Source organism: Hemibagrus wyckioides, linkage group LG06 (genome assembly GCF_019097595.1).
Source record: "Hemibagrus wyckioides isolate EC202008001 linkage group LG06, SWU_Hwy_1.0, whole genome shotgun sequence".
In the NCBI taxonomy this organism is placed as follows: Eukaryota; Metazoa; Chordata; class Actinopteri; order Siluriformes; family Bagridae; genus Hemibagrus; species Hemibagrus wyckioides.
In genome coordinates, this window is record NC_080715.1 from 14,750,433 (window position 1) to 14,765,235 (window position 14,803).

Sequence of the window (14,803 nt, forward strand, 5' to 3'; positions counted from 1 at the left end):
GCAAGTGTTATTCCTCAAGTCATCTGGCTTGGCATTTGATTCAGTCATTTGGCTTGTCAGCTTTGACTGATTCTCACATTACCTTAGAGTGACCATCTGCGTGTGCGAGAAGCAGATAAGAGAAAGCAGCTCTGTTTATCAACCCTTACTGAATGAGAATAAAAAAGTGCTGAGGAGGCATCACAAAACAAGCTCTTCTCATGTTGCCAAATAAGTAATGATATATTAATCAGGGTAAGATGCCTCATTTGTGTTTGTCAGCGGCAATTTGTGCATGTGTTGCCGTGTGTAAGTGTTTATGCTTTAGGCATAGTCACAGTAACACACACTCTGGTTTAAAGTCAGTTTTAGCTACACAACAGAGTTTGAAACTTTCTGGGCTTGAAAATGTGACAACATGCTCCCTTGCTGACCTTGTAAAAGATGAATGTTGAGACAGGGGAAAAGTAGTACAAATCCTGATGCCCTGGAGACAACATGAAATTGATGCTTATCTAGCAAAAATGACAAAACTCAGCATCTCATCCTTTCCCATCATGAAGAAATCCCAGAATCATACTCCTGCCGTTATGTTGTCAGTCTTCATTTTAAAAATGATTATCATACAGCTGTGGCTTACTACCCAAAGTGAAGATTGTGCCAGCTCTGGAACAAACAAATCACCATCAAGTCCAGTCAAATCAGTGTTTGCCTATCCTTGGTTTTGCTTTGCTTTGGACAGTTATAGGTCCACATTATTTTAGCATAACCAAGCAGTTAATATTTGTGAAATTTAACTGAAGCACAAAATGATGTATGTAATCATGAACTCCACACCAGATCCAAATTTAACTTTAGCTTTGCTTTCTGTCAGATTTATGAATTACTTTCTGTGTGTATACCCTTGAGCCAGGAACTTAAACCTAGCTCACGCCTGCAATAACCTGACGTGGGCAGCTACAAAGCTTCCTCTTCTCAACCTTCTGCACAACATAAATGAGTTTGGACAGGAAAAGGAGATTAATGTTTTGGTGTGTGGCTCCTTCAGACTGTGTAACAGTGAAATTTTGAAGACAGGTTGTCAGTAGTAATGAGATGATGAAAAATTCCTGATGCAATATAAATCTTATCCAAAGCTCTGCAGTGATGCACCAGATAGCAGTTTAAAAATACAATAGCAGTCTTAAATAGAACGGATAGCTGTGGCACTATCCTTTATTCATCACTGTTTCCTACAATCATAACTAAACAGAATTTGAGGGTGTATATATATATATATATTCCCTCAGTTGCTCTTTTGATGGATGGTAGTGGAAAGTGCTGTCCAAAATCCCAAAATATATATGTTCAGTTGGATTGAGATCAGCTGTCTGTGAAGATCATGGTATAAGATCTTCATCAAACCATTCCGTGAGCCATCACGCAGTGTGGATGCTAAGTGGTTAAGGTGTTGGGCTGCTGGTTGGAAGGTTTTGAGTTTGAATCCCAGGTCACCCAAGCTGCCACTGCTGGGCCCCTGAGCAAGGCCCTTAACCCTCAATTACTCAGCTGTATAACAATGAAATAAAATGTAAGTCTTCCAAATGCCATAAATGCGATGGGGAGTCTATTTAAGAGCAGTTTACTCTCAGCATAACTTCCCATTGCATGTCCTTGTATTTGAAACAATAACATGTATCTTCAGCAAATCCTCCAAAGACTTTATTTTGAAATTTCAATAATGGGTTTTCTTGTTTTCACATACCCCTCATCTGTTTTTTTCCCTGATATTATATGCTCCTTTGTCTTAGACTATATAAATAAATGGTCCTTAAATACAAACCTTGCTGACATTATTTTTTGGCTTAGAACCTTCTATAACAAAAAAGGAAATTAATTAGTTTGTTTGTGCTTCCGTTCATTTGTTTGTTCTGTTTCTTTATTCATTTATTCATTTATTCATTTATCTTCAGTAGCCAGTAGATCAGAGTCAGAGGGAGACCATGTGCAAACACTGAGACACTCATTTACATATAGGGGCTTCAGATGAATTTCAGTTGTATTGCAATCAGCGTCAGTTTTATTGGAATATGCAAACTGCATATGTAACCCACAGAATTTGTATCTCATCGTCAGTCCTTTTACACAGTTTCATTTTGCATATAGCCATGTGGTTGACCTTAATGAACAAATAAATTTCACATTCTTTCTTTTTTTTTTTTAAAAAAAAGTGTCTATTAAATTTGTTTTTTCTCTGTCCAGGTGTTGTCACTAGGTGCAGATGTATTACCAGAGTACAAGCTCCAGGCTCCGCGCATAGACAAATTCACCATTCTACACTACAGTCCGTTTAAGGCCATGTGGGACTGGCTCATTCTGCTCCTTGTCATTTACACGGCCATCTTCACCCCATACTCTGCCGCCTTCCTGCTGAATGATCGTGAGGAACAGAAGAGGAGATTGTGTGGCTACTCCTGCAGTCCCCTTAACGTTGTCGACCTAATGGTGGACATCATGTTCATCATCGACATCCTTATAAACTTCCGCACAACTTATGTAAATTCCAACGAGGAGGTTGTGAGTCACCCAGGGAAGATCGCTGTGCACTATTTTAAGGGCTGGTTTCTCATAGACATGGTAGCTGCCATTCCGTTCGACCTACTCATCTTTGGATCAGGGTCGGATGAAGTAAGTGTTCAGCTATATTAACATCCTCTCTTTGCCCTCTATAGGATGTGCCGTGTTATTTAGATATTTATTTCGGTACATTTATTTCTTTGTGGAATTAAGTATCCATTAGGATAAATAAAAGCATGTGGTCTTAGTATTATTATAAAATAAAGTTACTGTCTTTGACTCTTCTTAACATGCATCTCTCTTAGTCACTGAGAATTTTTTTTGGTATCATACCCTAATGGATTTTTCGTTATGGCATGCTGTTCGTTAGTCCACTGGATTAATCTTTTGTTAAATGGTGATCAGTAAGTCATCTAGACAAGTTGCTCGTACAGTTTCCCAGCCACAAGTAGGCCTGTATGCACACTCGTTTCTTTATTTCTGTAAGGATATTTCAGCATCACTCATGATGGCATGCCATAATTGTGGTATATAACCACCTCATACAGATAGGTTAAAGTAGTAACACACTTGGAATGATATATTATCATTCTATTGCTTATTAAGTGTGTGAAGGAATATGTTGGCAAATTCGATATTTACTAAATAAATGATTATATAAATTTGTAAAATGTATACCCAGCTTTTATTTAATCAATACGTCACAATTGCTTTCTCTGCAACACATTCATTTAAAGTGATAACTCCACTGGGCTTTTAATAATCCTTGCCTGAGTCTTTTAAAAAGGAATACTGATGTTGATGTTTCTATATAGTAAGCGGCTTTGTCTTTATATGAAAGAGAAAAGAATGCAGTGGCTTCAGTCAGTAATTTTAATCCTTTTCTTGAAAGTTATTAGTTTGACTTTATTAATTAACACATTACAGAAGGCGTGAGATGCTTTCAAAGTAGTGTGCACATTTTATTTCGCATGATGAAAGTGCATTTATCTACTTTATATAGGAGCATGAAATTCTGCCTTTTCAGCTGAAGTGCTGGTCCAGTTCTACGCGATAATGTTGTGAAGCATCATTCTAGTACAGCTTATAGTGTTATTATTTAAAAAGCCGGTATGCAAGTTGAATTTGCTAGCTTAGTGGTTAAGGTGTTGGGCTACCGATTGGAAGGTTATGAGTTTAACTCCCTGGTCCACCAACACTGCTGGGCCCTTGAGCAAGGCCCTTAACCAACGGTGCATCACTGTATCAATGGTGTATCAATGGTGCATTTTTAAACCACGGTGTATATTTTAAAAGCCAATTTCAGCTTCCTTTCATGTAAAGACAAAATAAAATTAAAAAAATAAGTTGTTACATTTTTGACATTATTCCTTCAGCATTTGTTCATTAAACATTGAAATTATTATGAATGATTTCTAAAGACACAAAGTAGGGAAGAATTTTTATGCACAGTGCAAAGCTCATCATATTGTGGATTGTATTCAAGGCATGATAGTTTCTGTTTCCCAGACAAATGCCAGATTTTTTTGTCTAGATTATTTCTTTGTCAACCACGCAGAACGAATGGTAATTGGAGGCTATTTGGATGTGTTTGCTTTATTGATTATCCCTGAGGAAGGTAGTGAGATATGTGGAGGCTGTGAGATGTAATGCATTCATTCTGTTTCGTGAGCCAGTAATTAGAGAAATAGCCAGGTGCTGGATGATGCTGCTTTTGCCTGATATCCCGGCCATTAAATTTCCTTATACATAGTGAATTCAGATTTCCACTTTATGTTATGCAATGCTGTGCAAAGCTGCTGCAACCTCCAAAATAGGCAAACAGCCTGCTTAATGGCCATCATGCATTGAGTGAATAGGTCAGGCCACTAAGGTGTATTGTTTATTGATTTTCCATTGGATTTTATGTGTATTTATTGAAAAGGGATCCCTGTAACCCTATTCCAAAGAGTGATCTAGGTAAGCATATTGTAACCAGAAGAAACATTACTCTCCAGTGTGTATATTGCACTAGATATTGTGCTGTTGTAACCCCCTCCTATTAATGAAATGGACTCAAATGACAAATCTAAAGTGACCCACGTCAGGAAAGCCCATTCTCGCTGGACTGGTTTATGTTTGTCTGTTTTGTGTGTATGTTTTTATGCCTGTGGTTGGGCAGATGGGGCTGTTGTGCAGTCTGTGGTCAGTGCGTTGCGTGTTTTGTATAGTACAGAGAGACAGATGGCAGGTGGCCTCAGGACATGTCTCATTTACAGGATTTACATGAAGTGATTTCAGGTCTCTAGCCTTCTTCTAAAGCTTATTTGAAACTGCTTCCAAAACTGTTTCTTTTATCTTGTTTATTCATGCATACTGTATCTACTTTATTTATATTATGTTTTTAAAATGATTTCTATACATCCTTACAAATACTACTACATTTAATAGTATGTTTAATTGTAAGGTCCCAAACACAATCCAAAAAAAATATAAAAATAAATACGCAAATTCAGCAGAGTTCCAGAGCATGGTCATGATCCCTGTGTTGTAGAGCAAAGGAGAGATATTTTCTCATGTGTAGTGGTTTGTGTTTATCTTAAAATACATTGTTTTTTATAAAACTACACATATGGTTTGTACATTAGGTTTATTAAAAAGGACAGCTCTTAGTAATTAAGATAAAATAATCTAACACTTACTTACTGACTCACAAGGGGAAACACTGTTCCAGCAGCATGCATAAAATAATAAAGCAAGATAAATAGAAAAATAAATATTTGAAAAATAATAATTGTAATATATATTGTATCTATATAGTATGTTTTATATAAATCTATAAATATGCTAGGGTGTAAGAAGTACAATATATTGTGTTGAAGCTGTAGACAGTACTGTACTGTATTAAGTATTATCGACACTTGAGGTATTATCCACCAATGAAGTGGTTACAGTTGCCACATTGTGTCCAATGCTGAAAATTCATAGATGTACGCTGATGCCCGGATAAAAAGATGGATTAGAGAGCAGAGTTGTTCTGATGGCTGCTGGGGGAAATGACCTGTGTTTCTTCCTGCAGCAGGGAAGGCGCAATCTGCTGCTCAGTTTATTCATCTGTCCCTGTAGTGTTTATTGAAGATCGTGGGAGGGCTTCTTCATGATTGCTGACACCTCGGTTAGCAGGTGTTACAATATTAATTACAATGTTAGTAGGTACTTATATTAGAATTGAATGCAGTCATAACAAAGCACAGCATTAAAGGTCAAATATTCGTGTATTGTTGGATGTTAGTGATGATTTGGTGATCTACAAATATTATCATGCTCTAGCCTTTAGATGCAAGGCCCCATTCATTCTTGTCTAAAGCTACTGATGAGATTTTAACGGTTTATCAATATTGCGGATGATGTCCAGCTATAACTCCATGCATTTGTTGAGGATCACTATGAGTGGCAGCTGATAATGAGTTTATAATGTCTTCCTTGTTAGATCATTTGTCTACTCATTTGCCTACTTGTGCTTTTCATCTTAGACTGAAGAAAAAAAAATTTCATGGAGGATACACAGTGTCACCATGAATGTGCAACTGTACTAGCAGACCCCATTGTTTTAAGTGAACTTTAAAAAAAAAAAAACCCTCCACACTTATTCCCTTTGCAGAACCTCTATATAATTGGCAGGTAAATAAATGAATCCCTGTCAGGGGCCAGTTTAAAGTGTTGCGGGAGCCTGTTTCAGATGAGATAGAACATGGTGTAAACTCCAAGGGGCTCATTTGCAGGGTTTACAAAATAAGAGAAAACCTTCCACAAATTAGAATGTATGTCTTTTCTGCAGTATTGCAATAGTATTGCTAAATTAAAAAGGTATAAAAACACATTCTATTACCACTTTCTCATTTGCTTTCCTTTCAGTGGCATTGGTGGATGTAGTGCTGGTCTCTAGTGGTAAAGCATATAGACAGCATTGTATAATGTGCTATAATTACACATAATTATAAAACTGGTAATTAGTGAAACACTCGTTCAAAGGCATTACTGAGGGAATATGCTACATAGATAGAAGCCAAATTAGTCTACAAAATATAACCTTTCCAATTTGCCCATTTGCATTAATTGTGTGGTGGCTGAGGGAAAACCATTCACATGATCAGATGCCATTTTCTACTATATACTTCTGAAAATCGACTCTTTCCTGAGCTTGAATATGATTATCTTTTGTATATATCGCAATTAAAAGTAAATGATTTTAAAGTCTGATTACACCAAACGTGAAAATGGAAAAAATCACATTAAAAGATTCCTTTCCATTTCGTCTGAAAGATACTCTGCCAATATCTATATTTAGTAACCAATCTACTTATGGAAAAGCAGTATTACTGCTTAATTTTAAATTTGACAGGAAATGAGTTTGATTATCAGCATCATAAACATCATTATCTGTCTCATTACCAGCATTTACAAACAAGTCTCACTGTTGAAGTGACTACACAAATGCATCATGGTCAATTGGACAACTGAATTAGGTTGATGATACAGCATTATAATACACATTATAGCTACCAATACAAAGCATGAGATTTATTGCATGCGAGAGCACACTTAGCTAGCAAAGTTTTAGACAGGCACAACTGGTTCTTTACCCAAGCTGAAATTTCAGTGCAGATAGCTGGGGATAAGAGAATAAAATACCTGAAATTGCATATAGATCTTTTCACAATTGCATAAAATGTTTTTCACAATTTGTCTTACTGGAACTGAAGATACGGTTTGATAATGTTGGTGTGGTAGAACTTGAGTAAGCCCTCAACTCTCTAACTTCAACCCCAATGACCCTTTTTGGATGAACTAGAATGCTGTGTGCAACCCAGACCTTCTGACCTTACATCAATGGCCAATCTCTTATAAATAAAGAAGCTAAAATTGGACGCACGGATGTGTGTGTGTGATGGTTAGGTGTCCACAAACTTTGGGCCATATAATATATTTTGATGGAAGAAAAAAAACAATTGGTCAAAAACAGATTTTTTGATATTTATGCCTGTTCAGCCACAATATCTGACATGGTTTCCACAAGCACTTGAGACTGTCTGGGATTTTTTTTTTTTTTTATTTCATAATCTAAATGGTGTGTAGGAGAATGGAAATTGATATCCACCACATTAAATTCTGGGTTATGCTTCAATTAGGAAAAAAACATTATTTTTTCTGTTCTATAATGCTCCGTCATGATGCAATCACTGATATGAATTTATTTTGATTGCATTGTAGGTTTATCTGTCAATGTCTATAAACTGGTATCTCATTTGTCTTTAGACAACTACTCTGATTGGTCTGTTGAAGACAGCCAGGCTGCTGAGATTAGTCCGGGTGGCCAGGAAGCTGGACCGCTACTCTGAGTATGGAGCAGCAGTGCTTATGCTCCTCATGTGCATCTTCGCACTCATTGCCCATTGGCTGGCCTGTATCTGGTATGCCATCGGCAATGTAGAAAAGCCTTATCTGGAGCACAAGATTGGCTGGCTGGATAATCTCGGAGTGTCCATTGGAAAACGTTACAACTACAGTGACCCCAACTCTGGACCCTCTATTAAGGACAAATATGTCACTGCACTGTATTTCACATTCAGCAGTCTGACCAGCGTGGGCTTCGGCAATGTCTCACCAAATACCAACTCAGAGAAGATCTTTTCTATCTGCGTCATGCTTATTGGCTGTGAGTATGAGCTGTTTTAAGTTCAATTATACAGTGTAAATTCATTGTGATGTAAATGTATCTATATTAAGAGGCCAACTGCTCACCAGAGATTATTTGGGTGTTTAATCATTCTCATCAGCAGTGATACAGTAGTGTGTGTTCAGTGGTACAATTAAAAGGGTTTTTAAACCCTTTAATTACACTGCTGGGTTGAGAGAACAGTCTGCCAACCAAAAATATCCAGGCGGTAGCAGTGTTGTGATGACACACTGACAATAATGAAGGCTACTGATTAATTAATTAATACTGATTGTGCTTTGACAAAGAAGAGCTATAGTCTCTGTAGAACACCAAAGAGGTAACCAGTCTGGTGGGTGCGTCTAATAAAGAGACCAGTAAGAATGCATTAGTCTGTATTCAAATAAGGTGACAAAAGTTCAAAATTTACATGAATATTTGCATGGGAAAAGTTATAGGAATTCATTGATGACTTATACAACTTCTTAAGTCTTCTGCTTAAGTTCATGTATCCAAGGTTTCCAGAGTTTTCTAGTGCTAAGTCCACTGCCTTTAAACACAAGCGCTCTAATTAAAACCACCCCCACCCCCAAAAAATAAAAAAAATGAGGGAAAATACCTTAGGCAGACTTAGACTAAGACTGTGAAATATGTGAATATACATAGCAACATAAAAACAGTTTGAAAAATTATAAATAAAAAATTTAGGATAAAAAATGTTAGTATCATGCTCATACCCATACATCTATTTAACACCCATACAGTAAGATGACCTTCCTCAAAGTGTTGCCACAAGCACACAACTTTCTAGAATTTTTGCATGCATATTTGTGTAAGTGACCTGCACAGAGCCCTGAACTCAACCTTACTGAACATCTTTTGGAAGAACTGGAACATCAACTGCACGCCAGGTTTTCTTGTCCAACATCAATGCCCAACCTCACTAATTTTCTTCTGGCTGAATAGACAAATCCCCATAGCCACATGCCAAGATCTAGAGGAAAGCCTTCAATCAAGAGTGGAGGCTGTTATAGCAATAAAGGGGGGTTCAACTCCATTTTAATGGAAAGAGATGTTTTGGAAAGAGATGTTCAGAAATCACATCTACTTGTGATGAGCAGTTGTCTATTTTTGGCAAGTTTGTGCTGGGCAAATTAAATGAAACAGCTATATTTAGCCTACAGGCCTGGAGCTGTGATCTGTATAATAGATGTACAGTACAAAACTAAAATTGTTGAGTTACTGATGTATTACTGATGTATTTTTATTTGTTGTCTCATGTTCATATAAATATTTGCATTCAAACTCTGTCATATTTTTGTCTTGGTTAGCCCTAATGTATGCCAGCATCTTCGGGAATGTATCTGCTATTATTCAGCGGCTCTACTCAGGAACGGCGCGGTATCACACCCAGATGCTGCGTGTGAAAGAGTTTATCCGCTTCCACCAGATCCCAAACCCACTCAGGCAGAGGCTGGAAGAGTATTTTCAGCATTCCTGGAACTACACCAATGGCATCGACATGAACATGGTGCGTTTGTGTGTTGGGAATGGGGAGGCATGTCCATCTAGGCTCAGCTTGTACATTATGTATCTTTAGGTATCCAAATATATTTGATATTTCACTTATTAAGTTTTTTAACAAAAGGGACACATTTGCAATCAACAATGCTCATTTTGGATGATGTGGAATTTGTGAACTGGAATTGAGAGTTATTCTAAACTGAATATTCTTCCTATTGATGTCAGCTTTGTTGATGAGTTGCAAATCTACTGTAGGTTTTAATTTAGCTCCTCTAAGACGTGAATAAATCAAGTGAAATGTGTTGTAAGTATGCATAATGAATGCAACACCTGTCTCTCTCCATTTTGCGCCATACGAAATGGGATGACCTCATCACGCTGGGACGCAGGAGGTATTTATAAAAAAAATAAAAACTAAAAACAAAACACCGGATTTTTCTTCGCCATTCTCATTCTCGTCCCCTCCACTGCCTGTTATGTGCAGATGCTGCAGACCTTTCCTTCATAGAGCACTTTTCATCTTACTTCATATGTTATTTTCAATAAGAATTCCATTTCAGCTTTGCATCTGCTTTGATATTTATTTATGTAAAGGTCTTTTAGTCTGATGTGTAATACTCTACAGTAACAGAACGTGATTCATCATGCACTAATACCTGAATTAATTAATACCGTTCTAAAATATGAACAAATAATGAGTTGAACTTAAGTATGATGTGAGTCTCATAAATTCATGCATAAATAACAACCACCCACAAGTACATGTTAGTACATGTTATTTCTTAGTTAAAATATTAATTAACATGTCAGGGTAAACTAAATCAAACACTCTATGAGACAGAATATGAATTAAATGTGCATAATTTCAAATTGTTATATAATTTGTCATACCCAAACCCATTGGGTGGCACTGGGCTACTTTCATAATTTACTCTGATTCTCCCTACTGAATTTAGGAATAAAAATAAAACCAATAATTACTTCTCAACCTATTTTGTGTCTCCATCCACTTCTCTTTACATCCCACTGTAGTATTAGTACATGCTCTGGGTGGCTCGGTCTTGGGCTCTGCTCCTTTAACTAGAAGGGTGAAATTAATACAATAATGTTTATTACTTTAGGTGATGCTATTATCTATTAACATTTAAAAAACTGTCTTCCATAAGATTATTTTCAGGTGTTTTAGTCTTAAATAGAGCATATTCGATTTAGTTTACCTGTATATGTTAATTAATAATGTACTCAAAGTGGAATGTGTTCACACATGAATTTATAAGAAACATATTGTAGTTTAGGTTGTCTCTTCTTTAGTAAGTATTAATTCAGGTATTAGTGCATGATTATTCATGTACTGTTATTGTAAAGGGTTACCTCCTGAAGATCTTGTTGCTTACATATCAGATGCTTGTGAAAAAAAGGAACAAACGTTCCTGAATTCATAATCATTAGAGGCTGCTAGCAGGTTTTCCAAGTTATCTCTATAATTGCTGAATGATTCGTTTTTTTTTTATAGTTTGCATGTTCATCTTTATATTTTCCTTATTTCTTTTGGTGGGATGATTATTACCACTGTGGTATTCTCAAAATAGTGAGATGCACCCAACTTGCAGCATGTACACATGCTATTTCAAGATCAAGATTCAATTTTACTCTTTTTATGGGCTATGAAAAGGGTAAACCTGAAAACTGTTATGTATCTGGATATGTCAATATGTAACTATTGTATGTTCCTTACAAAAAAGGCACTGTGGTATGCACTGTAATACAAGATACATGTGTTCATTTAATACTACTTTTAAAAACATTTGCTTTTACATTAGCTCAACATATCCTCTTTTTCGTTTCTGTCTATTTGTCTCATCTTTCCTATGTAGGTGTTAAAGGGCTTTCCAGAATGCTTACAAGCAGATATCTGTCTCCATCTGAACCGAAGCCTGCTGCAAGACTGTAAGGCTTTCCGTGGGGCCACAAAAGGTTGCTTGCGTGCCCTGGCCATGCGCTTTAAGACAACCCATGCTCCACCAGGTGACACACTGGTTCACAGTGGAGATGTCCTTACAGCACTTTACTTCCTGTCTCGAGGATCGATAGAAATCCTGAAGGATGACATTGTAGTGGCCATTCTAGGTAATTTTTGCTTTTCAAAGATTTTTTTTTTAATAATCATGATTAAAAAAAAATATATTTGTTAACTTATCAGAACGAGTTATGTGTCCGGTCAGCTAAAGCTGTAAGTTGATAATGTAGCTGCATTGTTATATTGTGAATACACCCTGCCTAGCTAGACCCCCATGTACTCCCAGTTCATTTAGAAAAGCATATTGTCACATGCTTTATATGTGAAAGGATAGCGTATTCTCATATTGCGCCATCATTGCTGAGGTCAATAGGTTGTTCTGAAAACGAGCACTTTTGGATTGTTTTATTAGTCTGGAGTTAAAAGCAGGAATGTCATTACTCCAGAACCACTGATGGTACTGTCAATATTGATTTGTCTGTCTCAGTTTTCTTATAATGCACATGCTAAGAATGACTGCAGTACATTCAAAAGGTTTTGGTTGCTGTTAATGTTAGTTCTGTGTAGGCTGTTTATTTGCTTTAACAATAACAGCTAAAGTGGGCTTATTTGACTTGGGTCTGGCAAACAATAAAGGGCATAAGAGCAACTTATAACAATGATGTTGACTAATCATTCTATGCCTGATTTGAATAGTTAAAAAGGTTGGATAGTTAAAGAGGTTGGATTCTGAGAGAAAAAAACAACATTACTTTTGTTCCAGTATTTGGAGACATAATATTAGTGATTATGCAAGCTTTTCTAGATTGTGGATGCAGCAACACTAATAACAACAACCAACACCACCACCAACAACAAAATAATAATAATAATAAAAATAATAATAATTTTATTTTAATTTTTAAATTATTATTATTATTATTATTATTAACAAATACAGATTTGCAGTGGGTGTGCTGTGTTTAGCAGTAGTTTCTGCATCAAACAAACAAAAGATAACAGCTAAAAATTATAAAATGATACATTTACTATGTGCAGTTTTAACTAATAGTATTATTAAAAATTATTATAATATATTATATTATAATTTTGAATACATTTTAGTTTGGGTAGCCTTTATTTAATTACTGAGGCTTTGACATTTCTGTCATTTCTCTGCTAAATTAAGTCTAGTTATTTTCCCTTGGTACTATGATTAAGACTACATCACAAGTAATGGCTCTGTCCCATATTTAAGTAAAAGCTTGGACTAAATATGCTGCCAGATTGCCTGTCAGCATATCCACCATGCCTGTTATAATGACAATTTTGCATTAAAAAATTCTCTTGAATATTTACTCTTTTTAACTTAACTGATGTGTCATTTTTACATATCGGTAAACATTCTGACAGCCAAAACTCCATGGAGACCTGTCTCAGCAGTTTCTCACACACAGGTTCTTTGTCGATGTAGTTGTTTGCTTCAAAAGCATTACATTGAAAGTGTGTTAGCGTATTAAATAAATCTATAAAGCACATGAATGAACATGAGCTGGAAATTGGCCTACCAGTAAATATACACTACCAGTTGTGTTTGGACAAACTTCTGAAAGAAATGTTTTCTTCATGTCTACCATTTTCAACTATTTCAGAGTAAGACATTAACATGAATAAATAAACACAGAATTATGCCAAGATTAAAAAAGGACTCATTTACAGCTTTTAAAATCATAACAGTATTCTTGATGAAGCTTCAAACTTAACCAGCATCTTCTCAACCAGCTTTATAATAGAGCATCATCCCAAACAGGCCAAGGTCCAAATTCCCAAATTCCTTTTTTGGGGGAACTATTTGAGTTCACATAAAATCTACTTAGAAAAAGTAAAAAAAAAATAAATACTAAAAAAATTTGATTTGCACTTAGGCTTTACTTTTTCCATTTATCTTAAACCTTATATCTTAAAAAAATTTCAACCATAAGCCTTTTTCAACTGTAAGTATTTAACCATGTCTGAGGCAAATTCTCCCTCTCCTAGTTGAATTATTGAGTTGTTTATTCTATTGCAGAGAGCTATAAATGTTAATGTTCTTAATTTATGAAGTGCACATTTCTCCTCATAAAATCAGAGGCATTTTGGTATGTGTCTGGCAAGTATGCTTAACCCTGACACATTTAAACAGACTTTTTTCTCACCCGCTGAACACTGCTGGATCATCTGACGTAGTTGAGTCATGTGGAGAAAACTCAGTGTGGTGTGGGAACAGAGACTGCAGCAAACGCATCATGAAGTGTGATAGTAGCCTTAATTCAGTCATTTAAGATACTAAATAAAAAGCTTCCGACAAAGGAACCTTAAAGCAGCACCTAAAATATCACTTAAATTTAAGTCTCTCGGTGATGACGTTGTCATTATCATAAGCTGATCTTTCTAATTAGTCCAACTCCTTTAAGCTTTAAGCTGGCTAAGGCCTGGCACCTGAAATTTGATTCAGATTTGCTAAGAGCTCAGCCAGAAGTAAAGAGCTAGCATTTTAAAACATGGATACTTGCAAAAGAGAAAAAGGAGATAATTGCATTTAAAGATTTCAATCCAGCTGCACTGCAGAAGCATCGTAGACATTTGAACAGCTGGGATCTGATTGCAAACTAAATTGATTATGTCCATTTCGCTATAGTGTATATCTGTCCAACAACTTACTCAAAGCCTGTCATTTACTGTGTGAGGAAATCAAACGTATCAAGAAAGAACTATTATTTTTGGGCAGACTGTTGTACAAAATGTAAAGTTTTTTTCTTTTTTGACTTTTTGCCACAAATCCGCCACAGCAACATCCAACAGGTTTTCCCAGACTGCCGCACATTTACAGTGAGTTAGAATGATTATCAAAAGTGCTCCTATTCCTTTTGAAGAAGGACAGCAAAGCCTGTGAGCCACATATGATGGGGCATCTGTGGACATCAAAGTGTAAACCAGCATCAGGCCAATCTGTGCTTAAATAATGAATGACCCAGATGAGTGTAGGGGATCCTTTCGCACCTTGTTTTACAAAA

At 36.2% G+C, this 14,803-nt stretch overlaps 1 protein-coding gene across 4 annotated transcripts in view; it reads left to right on the top strand.

The window, feature by feature from the left end:
• The window catches only part of LOC131354898 (potassium voltage-gated channel subfamily H member 7-like), a 64,712-nt gene that overhangs the window by 38,450 nt on the left and 11,459 nt on the right, over window positions 1–14,803 (top strand). For all 4 annotated transcript variants that reach the window (XM_058392998.1, XM_058392999.1, XM_058393000.1 and 1 more), the window contains 4 exons: window positions 2,221–2,646; window positions 7,831–8,230; window positions 9,562–9,761; window positions 11,629–11,881. In XM_058392998.1, coding sequence (XP_058248981.1) covers window positions 2,221–2,646; window positions 7,831–8,230; window positions 9,562–9,761; window positions 11,629–11,881 — 1,279 coding nt within the window. The remainder of the gene's footprint in view (window positions 1–2,220; window positions 2,647–7,830; window positions 8,231–9,561; window positions 9,762–11,628; window positions 11,882–14,803) is intronic.